This window comes from Camelina sativa, chromosome 14 (assembly GCF_030686135.1).
Source record: "Camelina sativa cultivar CO46 ecotype springtype chromosome 14, ASM3068613v1".
Classification (NCBI taxonomy): domain Eukaryota; kingdom Viridiplantae; phylum Streptophyta; class Magnoliopsida; order Brassicales; family Brassicaceae; genus Camelina; species Camelina sativa.
Window position 1 is genome coordinate 32,328,286 of NC_141893.1, and position 18,462 is coordinate 32,346,747.

At 40.7% G+C, this 18,462-nt stretch overlaps 3 protein-coding genes across 4 annotated transcripts; 1 reads left to right on the top strand and 2 right to left on the bottom strand.

The window, feature by feature from the left end:
• Positions 1–620: 620 nt before the first annotated feature.
• On the bottom strand, positions 621–2,895 carry LOC104744133 (UBP1-associated protein 2C). Its single transcript, XM_087484104.1, has 2 exons — positions 1,553–2,895; positions 621–914 (listed from the first exon to the last, which is right to left on the bottom strand). The coding sequence occupies exon 1, from the start codon at positions 2,822–2,824 to the stop codon at positions 1,556–1,558; it is 1,269 nt and encodes a 422-aa protein (XP_087340230.1). The 5' UTR covers positions 2,825–2,895; the 3' UTR covers positions 621–914; positions 1,553–1,555.
• A 55-nt stretch (positions 2,896–2,950) lies between these two features.
• Positions 2,951–4,883, top strand: LOC104742845 (uncharacterized). Of its 2 annotated transcripts, none has more exons than XM_087484105.1 (6): positions 2,951–3,185; positions 3,291–3,640; positions 3,713–3,775; positions 3,972–4,009; positions 4,095–4,512; positions 4,609–4,883. In XM_087484105.1, exons 4-6 carry the CDS (start codon positions 3,984–3,986, stop codon positions 4,834–4,836), a joined length of 672 nt encoding a protein of 223 aa, XP_087340231.1. In that variant the 5' UTR covers positions 2,951–3,185; positions 3,291–3,640; positions 3,713–3,775; positions 3,972–3,983; the 3' UTR covers positions 4,837–4,883. The 2 variants fall into 2 exon arrangements, with proteins under 2 accessions (XP_087340231.1, XP_010462204.2); XM_010463902.3 differs by having other exon boundaries at positions 3,051–3,185; positions 3,713–3,765.
• A 195-nt stretch (positions 4,884–5,078) lies between these two features.
• On the bottom strand, positions 5,079–6,322 carry LOC104744134 (multiple organellar RNA editing factor 8, chloroplastic/mitochondrial-like). The gene is made up of 5 exons (XM_087486320.1): positions 5,907–6,322; positions 5,718–5,815; positions 5,560–5,625; positions 5,342–5,422; positions 5,079–5,296 (listed from the first exon to the last, which is right to left on the bottom strand). Exons 1-5 carry the CDS (start codon positions 6,320–6,322, stop codon positions 5,079–5,081), a joined length of 879 nt encoding a protein of 292 aa, XP_087342446.1.
• Between the last annotated feature and the right edge of the window lie 12,140 nt (positions 6,323–18,462).

The window sequence follows — 18,462 nt, forward strand, 5'->3', positions numbered from 1 at the left end:
AAGAAGCGAGATCAGATCAATGTCTTTGTCTTCAAACCAAGAGGACCATAGAATATATTATACCAATTTCTCGTAATAATGTGGCCACCAAAGCAAGAACTGTCAAATATCAATAGCCATGGCCATGGGATAGTACCCAAACAAAGCCTTCTTCAGAAAGAAAGAAAGAAAAAAACTAAAAATGTCTGACAGAAAAAACTCAAAAGGAACCGGGGAAAGAAACTCTTTTTAATTGCATATATACCAGAAAGAATCAAATAGATTTGTTTATCATATGAAACAAACAATGGCCAACATCAGATAGCAAGAAACATACTCTTCAAGACACTTTTATCATGTCTGATAGACATTAGGGCTTCCCATGTCTGATTCGAAAAGATGAAAGTCAAAACAATTTGCTCAGTATATCAAGCTGCTATAGTGCATGTTCAATTTTATCCTATAAATCAACCAGTCAATCATATGATTCACACAGCAAATCTTCTAGTGCCACTTTCTTTATGTCAAGTAAAGGATTCTGCAGGTAGGTTAACCCAAACGAATGTCCACAGAGATCACAGAAAAGTCACTATGTTGTAGCAAAGACTCACACGAGTAAAAGAAAATTAACCAATACAAAGTAAAAAAAAATACACCAATATTATTATAAAAACTCTCACTACTCTGACAAACAAAATCAATCTGCCGACTATGTCTATGAAAGAAAAAATCCAGGATGATATCCTAGTCTATTATAAATCAGTCATAGAGCAACTAGGCATTTCATACGCCAAGACACATTCAGATCAAGTGCAGAGAGAGAGAGAGAGAGAGAGATCAAATCAGCAATACATTCATCAATCCAGAGATTTTAAAGAGGCTGCAATCAGGTAATCACCATTAAGCACAAAAAGCATCTTCTCCCTGTCACAAACCTGAATCAAACATCCATTCACAACTTAATTTGGTCATTAGACAAACAAGCCACTTCAAATGGAAAACTATACTATAAGCAGAAAACAAGAACTCCCCGGCAATGTATGGAAGCCAATGGACAATGTACTGCACCCAATCATACTTTGAAGGTAATTATAAGGAAAATATGAGAGGAAATAGAAGCTAATGATGATAACGGTTGCAGAAAGAGTAACAGCTTAGGATATCTTATCTATAAATGAAAGCCAAAGCAGATGAAGAAATTAAATGTACTAATGCCTAATATAACTGTAGTTTACCCAGTTTATCACCAGAAAAGAGTTCAAGGAGCAACTTTTCTGGTTATCTGCTATGAGTAACAAATTAAATACATATATCCATGGTAACAACATAATCAGGCATTGCATCATCAAGTAACCACTCAACACAAGCAACTAGCCCAAAGCAGACAAATAAGAAAAACAAAAAAACATTCCTAGCAAACAAAATTACTAGGCATAGCAACAGGCAAAAGAACTATGCAAAAACAAGTGAAGAATATGTCAAAAACGCAAGGACCATGCACACGCAACCAAAAAAAAGCTGCCCCACTAACAAGGTAAAACAAAAAGAATGATGTAAGGAAGAACCGTCTCACCGTTCAGTAATTTGGAGGACCATTGGGGTACATTCCTCCAAGAGAAACTCTTGGCACTGGAGAGGAACCAACAGGCTGATGCTGTCCAGGATATGCTGAAGCTGATGAATGTCCATAGTGCCCACTCTCTGGATAACCACCACCAGACATCGAACTGGGTGGCATTCTATACGCCCCACTTCCAGAACCAGGCCCATAAGCACCACCGGAAACACCCATTGATCCTGCACCAAGACCGCCATAAGCACCAGTTCCTGCACCACCGTAAGCACTGTAATGACCACCGTATGCACCTCCATAGCCACCAGCAGCAGCAACACCCACTGATGATGGTGTGGAATTCATGTGATGCGGTCCTCCTCCTGAATACCCACCATAAGTACCCAACCCAGCAGGTCCACCGTGACCACCAGTAGCTGCGCCATAAGGTCCAGAAGGAGGAACCATACCCATTCCCTCACCGTGACCGTGACCATGACCGTGACCATGTCCAACACCAGCACCACCGTCTTGACCTGGTGGCTTTCCTTTCTTACCGTCAATAGCCAACTTACACTGCAAATTCTTACCATCAACCACCTTCATAGGTTCAGCAAGAGCAGCCTGAGCACCTTCAGCAGTCTTATAAACAAACAACGCAAAACCCCTTGATTTACCAGTAATCTTGTCAAAACCCAAAGGACCTTCCTCGATATCCCCATAAGCCAAAAACTGATTCAACAACCTATCCGCCGGCATATCAAACGGAACATTCGCCACATAAATCTTCCTCATGGATATATCCGTAACATGTGAGTTCGTCGTACCTTGATTCCCAGCCGCCGCTAGCTGCGTAACCGTAACGCGCCCATCAATCTTCTTAGACGGCTCTTTCAAAGCAAGCAGAGCTCCATCAACATGTTTAAAAGTCACGAAACCATAACCTTTGGATTTAGCAGTAACCTTATCGAGAATCACGATAGCTTCCTCGAGATCTCCGTAATTGGAGAAAAGCGAACGAAGACCTTCCGTCGTCGTCTCCGCCGCGAGACCACGGATGAATAGCTTCCTCTGAGAGATATCGGAATCTGCGGTTGATCTAACGATATCGAGGATATCTGGATGCCGTACAACAGCTTCTTGTAAGATATCGAGAAGCTGATCAGTAGAGAACCGCTCGATAATCTTCCTAGCGTCATGTGGCATCAATCGAGACGAAACGGCGCCGATGACAGCTTCGTTTAGCATCGCGATTCCATTCTCATCGAGCTTTCGCTTCTTCAACATATCCATGGTCTGAAAGTTTTTTTTCGCCTAAAATCCTTAACCCTAGTCCCGAGTTTGAGAGAGCGGTACACGAAGACGAAGAAGAAAGAAGAATAAAAATAATCTTTTTAAGGAAAAAAATAAAAGTCGGCTTGATACTGTATAATATAAGAAAGGAGATATGCCTATTTAATAAGGCCCAATAACCTTAGGCCCATTAATGTTCCTTCCATCTTCCTTATCTGTTTAGTTTACTCCCGCTCCCTCTCTCTTTCTCTGCGTTACTCCTCTTCATCAATGGCTCTAGCCGGAAAAGTACCTTAGCGTCTGAGGAAAAGGAAGAATTTTTGTCTCCGGTTCATCTCCGTATCGGAATGTCGCTGCATATGTGAGTGCTTCTCCTTTCTCAAGCTTTTTTTTTTCCTTCACATCATTTTGTGATTTGAAATCAATTTGGAAAATAATTGGTTGATGTGTGTGTTTTTTTTGGCAGAGGGGTATCGATGGAGATGAGATACCCATTTCAATCGATTCGTGCTCCAATCCGATGCGCTTGTTCGATTTATTGGAATCTCAAAGAACCTTTGAGTTTGAGAATAACCAAATCACTTGCTTCTTTGAATTCTATTAGAGGATTGGAGTTGAAATCTGTAGGGTCATCATTGCGCAATGTGTTTGAGAGCCATAGCAGAGAAGTCAATGTTTTTGAGGTGAAGGCTATGGATAAAGATACTGAAGCTGATGGTGATAGGAAGGTTATTAAAGAAGAGGAGAGGAGAAGGAAGATTGGGTTAGCAAATAAAGGAAAGGTTCCATGGAACAAAGGAAGGAAACACACTGAAGGTAAGGGGCATTATCTGAATTGTTTCTTCTTTGAGGCTTTGTGTAGTGAGTTTGAATGCAAAATCTTAACAGATACTCGAAGACGAATCAAGCAGAGAACAATCGAAGCTTTGAGAAATCCCAAGGTGAAGTCAAGTAAGATACTACTACAATACAATTCAGGGACATTTTGTTGTGTACATCTTCTATTGTTTACTGTGAGAAGAACCATATGATGTGAAAGATACAAAGCCAAACTCGCAATGTTGTGTCTTTTGGGTTGTTGTTTCTCTGCTTAGGGGATATATTCTGCTTAAGTTGAAAGCTTTGTTTTCTCTTCAATATCTTTCAGGTTCGGAAGAAGATGTCTGACCATCAACAACCACATAGGTAGATTAGTGAGCTTATTTAAGTGTATGTACACCACACTGAAGTTAGAAGCATATTATATAAAAGCTAAGTTTGTCTCTTGCAGTGATGAAACAAAGGAAAAGATAAGAGCTTCAGTGAAACAAGTTTGGGCAGAACGGTCAAGATCTAAGCGATTAAAGGAGAAGTTCACGTCATTGTGGTCAGAAAACATTGCAGAAGCTGCAAGAAAAGGAGGAAGTGGTGAAGTAGAACTCGAGTGGGACAGTTACGAAAGAATAAAACAAGAGTTTTTATCTGAGCAACTTCAGTTAGCTGAAGAGAAAGCAAGAGCAAAGGAACAAACCAAGATGATAGCAAAACAAGCTGCACAAGCCAGGACTGAGAAGATGAGGAGAGCTGCAGAAAGAAAGAAAGAACGTGAAGAGAAAGACCGTCGAGAAGGAAAGATTCGAAAGCCAAGGCAGAAAAGAGAGAATCCAACCATTGCTTCACGTTCTAAACTGAAGAAGAGACTAACAAAGGTAAAAAAAACAAAAAAATAAGCTACTCCGTTGATGTCTCTGAGAAAACTAGAAAACGACTTGATGATTCTTTGGTTTGAATAACTATCTTTTCAGATTCGGAAGAAGAAAGCAAGTCTTGGTAAAATCGCTGTTGGAACGGATAGGGTAGTTTCTGTTGCAGCTAAACTGGAGAAACTGGACTTGGAACTGATAAGGAAAGAGAGAACAAGAGGAGATATCTCACTTGCTGATCAGATCCAAGCTGCCAAGAACCTACGAGGAAATGATGTTTTATCGAGATTTGGTCTTTTTTTTGCCATGAGTTCAATAGATTTTGATTAACTCGATCTTTTCAACTCCTACTCCTAATTTATAGAGTTATCTCTTTACTTCTTGTGCCACTAAATACTGAAATAAAGTGTTCAAAAGAATGACTTGAGGATATATAAAAATAAACCAATTATTAAATAGATGCAGAGTGACAAACTAAAGCACACTGACCACCATAGTTTCAGTTCCGTATTGAAAAGCTCCTATACATGAAAACCCAAGACAGTTCAACTACTTAACCCTGGTATTGATCCCTATCGGGCGGGTATGGCTGCCTGACCTTGCTGTTGGTATCCACCGTTCTGCTGGTAGTTTCCAGACCATCCTCCATTCATGTCCGGTGGTGGAGATCTCCGGTAGATGATTGGGTTGTTACCCGTGTCTTGAATTCTCCTATCCTTCTCTCTTCTACTCTCCAAGTTCCTGCTACTATCCCAGTTGCGAGGACTGTCATTGCGTCTGTTTCCATAACCTGCTCCAGCATTGTTTCCATAAGCTGCTCTACTAAATTTTTTACCAGGTCTAGCATTGTTCCTCATCCACTCCTCATGATACTTTGGGTCATATGGAACAGCCTTTCCATTAATGAAAGGTTCTCCTGAAAAAGAGTCATGTCAGAAACCCCATCAAGACTAATTACTCTCTGACGTGATCAAAATATTGATGTCACTTGCAAATTCCAGCAACGCTATCTTGGGACTACAATGCAAAATTACCATAGAATAATCAACATACCTCCATAGTCTTTCTTCTTCACATCCATGTAGGAATCAGGAAGAACGTATTTAACCTTAGGCAAATCTGTATTTTCATATATATATAGATGATATCATAAGAATTCACACCAATGCTTAATTGCTTATAACTCAAGCAAGCAACAATTAGGCTTTTACCATTGATCTTAAGTGAAACATCTTGTGACACTAGTGCTCCAAAAGCAAAGTAGCATCTGTGCGACACAGAGTATATCTTCATCCTTGCCTCCTCTTCACTGAAATGCTCAATGCACAATGAGAGACACATTCAACAAAAGCAGATATAGAAATAATTCTGAACTCAGAGAGTTATAAATATATATATACCTGCCAACGACCTGAGCTAGGGTTTTGATGTAGGAATCAATAATCTCGTCTCTAGTGAGATCGCCTTCAGGGGTATCCATGACAACAAGCCAATGTTCGTAATCACAACCATCGAATTCGAGCTCATTGGTCTCCTCTGGTGGTGGCCGATTCGAACAATTAGGGTTGGGACCATTCAGTGACGACGAAGTAGCGTGCCTGGACAGATCTCTAGCCGAAAACAGACCACCACGAACCAACAACGTTGAGAATCCAGCGACGAGAGGACGGGAACGGTTCAGCGACGTTGACGCAGATAGAGAAGCCGCTGGGAAATTGGCGAGAGGAGATGAAGAAGCGAAGGAACGCTTAAAAAGTAAGGCAAAAGATTTCGCCGGCCGGCCAACGATGGAACGAGAAACAGTCTGAGTCGCCATTGGAAACGTAAAACCCTTAGAAAATTATACCAGAAGGGTTTTGTACTAAAACTTTATATATAATGCATGGTGTAAGTAATCAGTAATGCAACAACAAAAAAAATAAGCGGAAAATGATTTGAGTGTTGTGAAACTAGAGAGTTAAAAGGGAGAAATCTCTTGTTCTTATTATTGATAATCGAATGAGGTTACATATATATAGGGAGTACAAAGGCCAAAGTCCAAACCGATATAGACTAAGTCTCATGGACCGATGGGCCGAGATACATAATATGGGCCGTAAGGCCATGTCCTAATGGACTGTGAACGGGCCGGTCTATGGAGTCCACTAAGTGTTTTACAACACTTCCTTTGGACGAGATGACCGTGCCTATGTTGGATGGGATCGATGCAATGTGCTTAGGGGATGCTGTCTTATTAAAACCTTACCAGGAAAACCCAGTGGGACAAAATCTTGGTGAAGGAAAAAGAGTACAGCACACATTGCTCCCCCTGATCCAAACATCACTCCAAGTCCTTAAGCCTCCGCATTCCAATCTGGTGCGTCAGCTTCTTGAACGTTGTTGTCGGCAATGCTTTGGTGAAGAGATCGGCTGAGTTGTCGCATGACTGTACTTGTACCACTTGAACTTCTCCGGCCTTTTGTAGTTCATGTGTGAAGAAGAACTTTGGTAGTATGTGCTTCGTCTGATCTCCCTTGATGTATCCTTCCTTGAGCTGTGCAATGCAGGCCGGGTTGTCCTCATAGATTACGGTTGCTTCCTTGCTGTCCTCCAATCCACTATCTGTCCGAATATGCTGAGTCATGGACCGCAACCAAACTTACTCACGGCTGGCTTCATGGATGGCTAGAATCTCCGCGTGATTTGACGATGTGGCCACAAGAGTCTGCTTCATTGAATGCCAAGAGATCGCCGTACCACCGTGTGTAAACACATAACCTGTTTGTGACTTACCATTGTGTGGATCGGATAGATAACCTGCATCAGCAAAACCAACTAAACCTTCTTTGTTATGGTTAGTATAATATAGACCAAAATCTACCGTTCCTTGCAGGTACCGTAGGACGTGTTTAATACCATTCCAGTGCCTTATAGTCGGACAAGAACTATATCTTGCAAGGAGGTTCACGACAAAGCATATGTCCGGCCTAGTGTGGCTAGCCAAGAACATTAACGCTTCTATAGCACTGAGGTAAGGCACTTCAGGACCAAGAACTTCTTCATTGGCCTTCTTAGGAGCGAATGGATCTTTATCCAAGTCTAAGCTTCTAACAACCATTGGGCTAGTCAATGGGTGAGCTTGCTCCATATTAAATCTCTTGAGTACCTTTTCTGTATATGCCTTTTGATGCACAAGGATCCCATTGTTTCTGTACTCAAGCTGCAATCCCAAACAGAATTTTGTCTTGCCTAGGTCTTTCATCTCAAATTCTTTCTTGAGGTATTCTACAGTTTGGGCGATTTCCCCAGAGGTACCGAGGATGTTTAAATCATCCACGTAGACTGCTATTATCACAAATCCTTTGTTTGCAAACTTCTTTAATATACATGGACTGATTGGGTCATTCTTATAGCCTTTCTTAGCTAAATAATCACTTAGTCGGTTATACCACATTCGACCACTTTGTTTCAGTCCATAAAGTGATTTGTCTAGCCTTATGCAGTACTGGTCTCGAGAACCACTTTTATCTTTGTGTTCTATACCCTCTGATAATCTCATATAAATCTCATTATCCAGTGGACCATATAAATAGGCGGTTACAACATTCATTAACCGTAAATCCAAATTTTCTCTTATGGCCAGACTTATTAGATATCTAAAAGTCGTTGCATCCATCACAGGGGAGTATGTCTCCTCATAATCTATGCCGGGTCTTTGAGAGAATCCTTGTGCTACAAGCCGTGCTTTATATCTCACTATCTCATTTTTCTCATTTCTCTTCCTTACAAAGACCCACTTGTGTCCAACTGGTTTAATGGTAGGTGTTGTCCTTAAGATCGGACCAAACACACTTCTCTTCTTCAAAGAGTTTAACTCCACATCAATGGCTTCTTTCCATTTAAGCCAATCTTTACTTTGAGTGCACTCTAATATAGATGTGAGTTCTAGATCCTCATTTATCTCAAGTGCTACCTTGTATATAAATATTTCATCAATGTCGACATTTTTCCGGTTCCATTGTATTCCAGACATTATGTAATTGATTGATATCTCATTGTTATCAATTCCTTCAGGTTCTTGAGGTTCAGCGTCCTGAACTTCACCTGGTACATTAATTATTTCCGCGGCCATGTCTGGTTTTTCTGTAATTCCCTGAACCTCGGTCTGTTTTGCACCTTTAGACTTTCGATGATTTTTATCTTTGGAACCTAACGGTCTTCCTCGTTTCAAACGTGGTTTAGACTCTGTAGCAACTTGTTTATTGTGTTCCTTTTGAACATCAATACGTACTGGTGCATTGCAAGCTGGTATGTACGATTTTGTTACTCTCTTTGGGTCAGCAAAGGAATCTGGCAATTGATTAGCTAGCTGTTGTAAATGTATAATCTTTTGAACCTCTGCATCACATGCTAGAGTTCGAGGATCTTGCTAATTTAAGGATGTTTGATTCCATGTTAATTCCTTGACCAGCTTGCTGGTCTCACCACCTAACATAGGGAATTCGGACTCAACGAATTGACAGTCCGCGTATCTGGCCTTAAATAGATCTCCTGTCAATGGCTCAAGATAATTTATAATGGTGGGAGACTCATATCCAACATATATTCCCATCCTCCTTTGAGGTCCCATCTTAGTTCTCTGTGGTGGAGCAACAGGTGTATAAACGGCACAACCAAATGTTTTGAGATGGGATAAGTCTGGCTCTTAACCCGATAATAGTTGGGATGGTGAATATTTGTGTTCACTAGATGGTCTGATGCGTATGAGTTCTGCTGCATGTAAGACCGCGTGTCCCCAAGCCGACACAGGAAGCTTCGATCTCATTAACAATGGTCGAGCTATCAATTGTATACGTTTAATGAAGGATTCAGCTAATCCGTTTTGTGTATGGACATGTGCCACATGATGTTCCACACTCACCCCCATGGACATACAGTAATCACTAAACGCTTGGGATGTAAATTCACCAGCATTATCTAGACGTATAGTCTTAAGTGAAAAGTCTGGAAAGTGTGCTCTTAATCTTATGATTTGAGCTATCAGCCTAGCAAATTCTAGGTTCCTTGTGGATAACAAGCAAACGTGAGACCATCTGGTTGATGCATCGATCATAACCATAAAGTATCTAAACAACCTACATGGTGGGTGTATTGGTCCACATATATCACCTTTTATCCTTTCCAGAAAATGTAAAGTCTCTTTTGTGACTTTTACTGGTGATGGTCTTGTGATAAGTTTCCCTTGTGCACATGCTACACAAGTGAGATTTTTAGGGAAAACCTTTTTCTCTTTAAGATTGTGCCCATTCGAACTCTTAATCACTTTACGCATCATGTTCGAACCCGGGTGGCCTAACCGGTCATGCCATAAAGTGAATTGTTCAGTGAACATTTTGTGCTTTGCCAAGTTAGCTTCTATCATGTTTATCTTAGCATGGTAGAAACCAGTGGCTAGTGCAGGTATAGTCTCTAGGATCCACTGTCCACCACTAGTTCACTCATGTCCTTGGCCATTTCTATAAATAGGACAGAATTTTGTATTTTAACAAAACAGTTATAAAATAAAAATCCATTGCATTTAAATCAAAATAATAATCCAATACATAGAAGGAAAATAAAGCATAAAAGCATTGAAATTAAACCAAAATAAAACGAAAGTCAATCATCATTGTGAAGGCAATCGGAAGTCTCTAGCAAGTCGTCATTCTCATGATCGAAGTCTCCTTCATCATCGATGTATGCATAGTTAGCTTCCGGATTTTTCTTTAGCACTTCTTGGTATGCATCAATGAGATGTTTGGGAGTTTTGCAGGTCTTGGACCAGTGGTTTGACATACCACATCTGTGGCAGACCGATTTGGCCTTGGTGTGTGGTTTAAAGGACCCACGGCCCCTACCACCACGTCCGCGGCCTCCTCGGCCAGCCTGGCCGCCATGGTCACCACGTCCTCTGCCACCACGGCCTTGGTCGTAGTGTCTTTCTCTGTGGACGTAGCTGGTCTCATGAGGCTCCTTTGGCTCCTTAGACTCTACTGCAGTTTTCTTTCCCAAATCAACCTTATTTGCTTCCGATAATGGGGCTGTACCAGGAGGTCTCATAGCACTGTTCATCAGCAACAGCTCATCATTCTGCTCAGCTAGCAGTAAACATTCAATGAGTGCCCCATAGTCAGCAAAACCTTGATGCCGATATTGTTGCTGAAGAACTCTATTGTTAGGGCTGAAGGTAGACGAGGTCTTTTCTATCAGCTCCCTTTCAGTCACCTCTTTTCCACATAACCTAAGGAGTGAGACAATTCTAAAAAGCTCAGAGTGATACTCCTCCACGGATTTGTAATCCTGGATCCTTAGGTTCTTCCAATCGAACTCGGCCTTTGGAAGGAGCACCGTCTTTTGGTGCCCGTAACGGCGTTTAAGCTGTGTCCAAAGGGCGAGAGGATTGTCTATGAAGAGGTACTGGCTTTTGAGACTCTCCGCAATATGATGGTGCATATGCTGGAGACACTTATTCTTTCTTTTGTCAGTGCAGGCCATTTGACCTTAGATGGATTTCGGTGTCTTTCACCCATTCCAAGTAGTTCTTTCCAGAAGCTTGCAAGATGGAATAGTCTAGGCTCTTTAGGTTTGCCATCTGCATATAAGATAGACAACCGATAGTTAGCATGCGATATTTGAGATCGAACCATGCAACACATATTGATTCAGATCATGCGGTATTTAAAACCGAAACATGCCTTAGGCCATGCGGTATTTGAGACCGAAACATGCCTTGCCTATTATAGGTTTCGTTTGGTTTAAAATCATGCATGCAAAGACAACAAAAACAAATATGTATGCATGCAACAATTTCCTTATTTCTAGATAGGATTTCCTTTTTCTTAAATTTCTTTTTCGATCTAGGATTTAGACAATATTGTTTTTAGGGTGTTTTAGATAATTACTAAATTAATTAGGAGATTATCCTAACCAAATATTTTAATTCCGATTTCAAAGTTTTAGTTTTAGAAAAATAACAATTTACTAACAACTTAATCGGATTCACCCTTAACACAAGTCTATCAAATTCGGATTTTGAGTTTTAACAATCCTAGAGATTAATTCATGCAGCCGAAAATTACATGAACAAGTTATGCTTAAATAGATCCTATCTTATACATGATCCGATTTCAATATGATGCATGAATGATCCAAGTTTTAATATCCTAGAACAACTTTAAACAACAAAATATTTCTAGGTTCTTATGCATCACAACAAGCAACAAACAACCAAATTTAATTCATAATATAATTGGTTTTAATTCTCAAGAAATCTGGCAACCTAAACACCATCCGAATTTTAAGTTTTAGGTTTTAGAGATCTTAAACTTTGTTGGTTGTGTACTTGTTCGTTTTAGGGTTCTATATGTTTAAGTCCAAATTCGGTTCATAGGGTTTTAAGAGGGTTTCAGATTTGTTGTACCTTTCACCGATTTGGAGCTGACTGGATGTGAACCGGGAGCTAACAGACCTCGGTTGTACCTTTGATCACGAACCACGAACAGAACCACGAACAGCTTCCGCGAACAGCTACCACGAACAGCTTTCACGAACCACGAACAGCTTCCCACGAACTGCTCTTTGTACTTTTCTCGTCCGGAATCATGTACCGCGAACGTCAGGGACCGCGAACATACTCACCCCCGAACCACGAACCACGAACCTCGATGGGGTTTTGAGAAGATCTCGATCACGAGCTAAAGGATGCTCGTAGATTACCAAGAACATAAGCGGTTTAAGGTTTTCGAAGAGAGAAGAGAATCGGCGGCTGCCTTAGGGTTTTAGGGTTTGAGAAGCGGCGGCTGCTTTTAGGGTTTTAGGGTTTTGAGGCTATCGTACTGATAACGTGTTGTGAAACTAGAGAGTTAAGGGAGAAATCTCTTGTTCTTATTATTGATAATCGAATGAGGTTACATATATATAGGGAGTACAAAGGCCAAAGCTCAAACCGACATAGACTAAGTCTCATGGACCGATGGGCCGAGATACATATTATGGGCCGTAAGACCATGTCCTAATGGACTGTGAACGGGCCGGTCTATGGAGTCCACTAAGTGTTTTACAACATTCAGTTTTTTTCGATCTATAAAATTAATTTTTTTTTCTTTTTTTGTCATCTGATAAAACCAAAGCAGTCTGAAACAAGAACAATTTAATTAATCTTTTAGGAATAAGAACAAAACTCAAAACACCAATCTATTAGGAACACAAGTAATTTTTTTTTAATAAAATAAAATTTATTCCCAATAATATGTTTTTACAACAAGTGCATCTTTTCTTAGACTAACTCAGCTTACATATTAAAAAAACTACAGTGCATATGCTTTTAGATATTTGCAAGCAGGGGCGGATCCACCTCGATCAAGGGTGGTGCATGTGCACCATATGAAATTTATAAATTTAAGAATTTACATACAAATTCTTAAGGTTAAACTGGTCTAATGGTAAGACTGCACCAAATTAGAAAATGAGGTCTTGGGTTCGACACCCTCTATGTTCCACCTTAATAGTTTTTTGCACCTGGTGTCAAGTTTGGCTAGATCCGCCACTGTTTGCAAGCCAAGTCAGCAGGCAACCATCAAAATTTGCATCTCTTTGAAGCTGTATCGAATAGATCTGGTTTCTAACTTGTTGGTCGAGTCATTGAATGAGCTGCGGTGATGGAAGTGGTGCTTCGCCTTGCCGCCTACTGTTTCTCCTCCCACAAGGAGTGAATAGCTAAGTTGCATGGAATCAGGAACGTATACGTGGAAGCGTAAGTGTTTGGAAGCATGGAATCAAGTCTTAATAAAAAAATTGGAAGCATCTACGTGTTAGAAGCGTATATACAAATATATATCTATATATTCATAAATTACCAAAACATAAAATCATATTGTAAATAATTATATATTTCAATCAAATATTACAATCATGATAAATAATACTAAAATACATGAGTTAAAAATTAAACATAAAGTATAATCTTAAATTGGTAAAATACCATTATTTTACTAACCACAAGGTTTACTGTACGGAAAACTATAAAGTTAACAATTAATAATAATACTCCCTCCGTTTCAAAATATAGGATGTTTTAGTGAAAACACGTATATTAAGAAATAATTACTTTTAAAAAGTTTAACCAATCATAAACAAGTCTGCATAATATAAAATATAAATTTAATCTAAAAGTTGCATAGAAAGTTAGAAACATCTTATATTATGAAACAAAAATACTTCTCCAAACATCCTATATTATGAAACGGAGGGAGTCTAATTTTCATTCCAAATGTAATGGGTAATTTATCAGTTAATCATAAAATATATACATGTATGAAACAAAAAAAAGCTCAAATGGATAGATCACCGTCATTTTAATTAATCATAAGGTTTACAATTTAGAAAGCTTTTAAGCTTTATGGTACTTTATACTTTTAAAAACATATTTTTTTTTCCAAAGAAAAATGTAATTATCTGCCAGATATTTTTACGAGTTAATCAAAAATATACATAGAGAAAAAAACTAAAAATGGATAGAACGCTGTTATTTTAATTAGTCATAAATTTTAGGGTATGATGTGTAACTTACACAAATATGTACAGAGAAACTATGAGTGGGAGTGGTAAGCTATTATGTAATAGTGCAAAACTATAAGAAATAGCGGCATATAAAAGCTATACAAAAAACACTGAAAGTAAATATTTCGTAACACTTTTTGATTGGTAAGTTTTAAAACTATCTATTTGTAAAGCTTTATAAAGTTGTTACCAATCTAATGTTTAGAAAAATTATAAGACATTTTGTAACAATATTTGTTTTCTTTCTAAAACTGACATGTTATCACTATGCAATTTTCTAATGGTGGGTCTATGAGTGAATCATGTAGAATGTATATATGGAAAGGCTAGTATTGAAAATGATAGATCCCTAATCTCTATTGTATCCCTACTATATAATGTACTCTCTCCATCTAATAAGTATTATTCAGCCTCTCATCTTATATGGTATCAGAGCTGCGATCTCTCTACCTAAAAATCCTAAATTTTTCTGTTTTTCTTATTTCCGCCGCTCACCATGTCTTCCTCCTCCGGTGAGACCATTGTTGTGTCTGCGACACAAAACATTCTTTCCGTCAACATGATGAATGTGACTAAGCTCACCAGCACCAACTTTTTGATGTGGAGTCATCAAGTACGTGCGTTGCTTGATGGCTACGATCTCATCGGCTACGTCGATGAAAATGTCGCTGTCCCTCCTCCCACTACCAGCACTGCCGGTGTTACCTCTGAAAACCCAGATTACAAGATCTGGAAGCGACAAAATCGCTTGATTGCATTTTTAGGTGCTATCTCTCTTTCTGTCCAACCTTTGCTCTCTAACACGACCACGTCTGCTGAGATCTGGCGTACGCTAACGTTGATCTATGCTGCTCCAAGTCGTGCTCATGTTCAACAGATCCGACAGCAGATCAAGATCTGGACCAAGGGAGACAAGTCCGTTGAGGCGTACTTTCAGGGTCTTACAACACGATTTGATCAGTTGGCTCACCTTGGCAACCCCATGCCGCATGAGGACCAGATTGAGCAAATCCTTGCCGGTCTCCCTGAAGAGTACAGCCGTGTCGTCGATCAACTTGAAGGTTGTGATCGTTCTCCTACTCTCGCTGAAGTGTATGAAAAGATACTTCACCATGAGGTTAAACTCAAGAGTGTCGTCGTGCCTTTGTCGTCTTTACCGGCATCCACAAATGCTGTGAATGTTCGTGGTTCGCAGCACCGCGGTACATCTCGCTACAACAATCGACAAAACAACGCTCCGCGCAACAACAACTCGGCTCCACGTGGCTATCAAGGTTTTTTCAGATTTGTGGCGTATATGGCCATAGTGCACGCCGTTGCTCTCACTTTCAGGTCTCTGGTCCTCCGTTCAACAACAGCACTCCGACATCTGTTCCATGGCAGCCCAGCGCTAACATGGCCACCACAACTCCATGGCTTCTTGATTCGGGGGCTACCCATCATCTGATTACCGACTTGAGCAACCTCTCTCTCCAACACCCTTACAATGGCGGTGAAGAGGTCACTATTGCTGACGGCACTGGTCTTCCTATTTCCCACACGGGTTCCACTTCAATCCCTACACCAACTAAACCGCTTACTCTGAATGATGTTTTATATGTTCCTAATATTGCTAAAAAACTTATCTCGGTTTTTCGTTTATGCAATGCTAATTGGGTGTCTTTGGAATTCTTTCCGGCCTACTTTCAGGTGAAGGATCTCAAAACGGGGGTCCGGTTGCTGCAAGGCAGAACTAAGAATGGGCTGTATGAGTGGCCAGTTCCAATGACCAAGGATCCGATTTCCATTTTGACAACCACCACCTCAAAACCATCTTTATCATCTTGGCATTCCAGACTTGGGCGTCCATCACCTCCGATTTTACACAATATTCTTTCCAAGTTTTCTTTACCTTGTTCTGTTCTCATTGTCTTATCAATAAAAGCCATAAGCTTCCTTTCAATACAAACACTATTTCTTCCACTAAGCCTTTACAATATTATTCCGATGTTTGGATGTCTCCATTACTCTCAAATGAAAATTTCAAATATTACTTGGTCATTGTGGATCACTATACCCGTTATACATGGTTATATCCATTGAAGCAAAAGGCAGATGTCAAAGAAACATTCATTGCGTTCAAATCTTTGGTTGAAACACGATTCAAGGAAAAGATACAAACACTCTACTCCGACAATGGAGGCAAATTTCTTGCTTTGCGACATTTCTTGGCAACAAACGGGATCTCACATCTCACAACACCACCACACACATCGGAGCACAACGATATCTCTGAACGGAAGCATCGGCATATCGTTGAGACCGGTCTCACACTATTACATCAAGCCTCGGTTCCTAAGCACTATTGGCCCTATGCGTTCGCAACTGCTGTCTATCTCATTAACCGGATGCAAACACCGGTGTTAGACAATGTGTCACCCTATGCCAAGCTGTTCCAACAAGAGCCTAATTATCTCAAGCTTCGTGTCTTCGGGAGTCTTTGTTTTCCATGGCTCCGCCCATATACGGCACACAAACGTGACGATCTTTCTAAACCTTGTGTGTTCATGGGTTATTCATTAACACAAAGTGCGTATTTGTGTCTTGATATTGCGATGGGTCAGGTTTATACGTCGAGGCATGTTCAGTTTGTGGAATTGAGTTTTCCTTTTGTTTTGCCAACCACCGCCGATACCAAGTCTCCACCGGAGAACGTTGTTATCTCTTCTCCTTCCATTGTCACCGTTCCGACATCTCCACCTCCTACAGTTCCGCTTCCTTCTCCACCAGAACCGGTCCCTCCAGCTCCTTCACCATCGACTCAAGTCACGACTACGCCATCATCACCACCACGGTTCGATCTTCATGAAGGCAATTCTTTGCTGGGCCATGATTCATCTCCAGGCCCATCAACAGATTATGTGTCACAGCCAAGCCCACCAGAGACGAGTCCATCTCCTTCTCTACGTTCGTCTCCATCACCCTATCCTTCTCCGTCACCTGCTCCACCGTTAGCTGCACCTCCGATTCCACCGATTCCATCAGTGAACACTCATCCCATGAAAACACGGAGAAAGAATAATATTACTAAGCCAAAAACCAAGTTTAGTCTCTTTGCCATCATAACGAAAATAACAATTCCACCGACGGTTACTCAGGCTATGTGAGATAAGAATGGCGTGATGCAATGGGATTGGAGATGAATGCACAAACACGGATGCATACTTTTGATTTGGTTCCTCCACCTCCTGGTCATAATATTATTCCTACTAAATGGGTTTATACACTAAAGTATTTGCCCAGTGGTTCTCTTGACAGGAATAAAGCACATTTGGTAGCTCGCGGGTTCAATCAAGAGTATGGGCTTGACTATGACGAAACATACAGTCCTATGGTCAAGTCCAATACCATTCGATTGGTGCTATAACTTGCTGTGAACCATAACTGGCCGATTCGTCAACTCGACGTCAATAACGCTTTCTTACATGGGACACTAACGGATGAGGTCTATGTCTCTCAACCACCAGGTTTTATCGATAAGGACCGTCCACACCATGTTTGTGGGTTAAACAAGGCTTTGTATGGACTAAAATAAGCTCCCCGTGCTTGGTATCAAGAATTAAAGACCTACTTGCTTCAGATGGGATTTAGGAACTCTCTTGCTGATACTTCGGTGTTCGCCTATCTCAATGGTAACGACATTGTTTACACATTTGTTTATGTCGATGATATCATTGTGACAGGAAGTTCTCAGTCCCTTATCACCGGTTTTATCGATGCTCTGTCCACTCGGTTCTCTCTCAAGGCTCCCACTGAACTACGTTATTATTTGGGAGTGGAGGCTACGAGAACACCACACGGACTACATCTCATGCAGAAATGGTACATACCTTACCTTCTTGTCAAGACTAACATGCTTGACTCTAAACCGGTCTCCACACCAGTGTCACCGAAACCGAAGTTATCTCTATCCTCCGGCAATCTCTTTGATGATCCAACCAGGCAGCCTTCAATATTTGTCTTTCACCCGACCTGATATAGCCTATGCGGTGAACAAATTGTCTCAGTTTATGCATCGGCCTACTGATATGCATTGGCAAGCTGCTAAACGGATTTTCCGCTACCTGGTTGGAACACTCTCTCATGGCATTTATCTTCGCCCTAATGCCCCGCTTGCACTTCATGCCTACTCCGATGCAGATTGGGCCGGTGACACTGACGATATGGTATCCACCAATGCCTACCTTATCTATTTTGGTTCTGCTCCGGTTGCTTGGTCCTCTAAGAAGCAGAAGGGTGTTGCTCACTCATCTACCGAAGCTGAATATAGAGCTGTCGGAAATACCACCGCTGAACTACGTTGGCTCACTTCGTTACTTACGGAACTTGGTGTTCAGCTTC

Excerpts from the sequence above, each read along its gene's own strand:
- LOC104744134 (XM_087486320.1), bottom strand. The coding sequence starts at position 6,322 with ATGGCGACTCAGACTGTTTCTCGTTCCATCGTTGGCCGGCCGGCGAAA. Across the intron at positions 5,816-5,906 it reads CTAGCTCAGGTCGTTGGCAG|TGAAGAGGAGGCAAGGATGA; the intron begins GTATATATATAT and ends TGAGCATTTCAG. Across the intron at positions 5,626-5,717 it reads TGTTTCACTTAAGATCAATG|ATTTGCCTAAGGTTAAATAC; the intron begins GTAAAAGCCTAA and ends ATGAAAATACAG.
- LOC104744133 (XM_087484104.1), bottom strand. The coding sequence starts at position 2,824 with ATGGATATGTTGAAGAAGCGAAAGCTCGATGAGAATGGAATCGCGATG.
- LOC104742845 (XM_010463902.3), top strand. Across the intron at positions 3,641-3,712 it reads AGGAAGGAAACACACTGAAG|ATACTCGAAGACGAATCAAG; the intron begins GTAAGGGGCATT and ends AAATCTTAACAG. Across the intron at positions 3,766-3,971 it reads AAGCTTTGAGAAATCCCAAG|GTTCGGAAGAAGATGTCTGA; the intron begins GTGAAGTCAAGT and ends AATATCTTTCAG.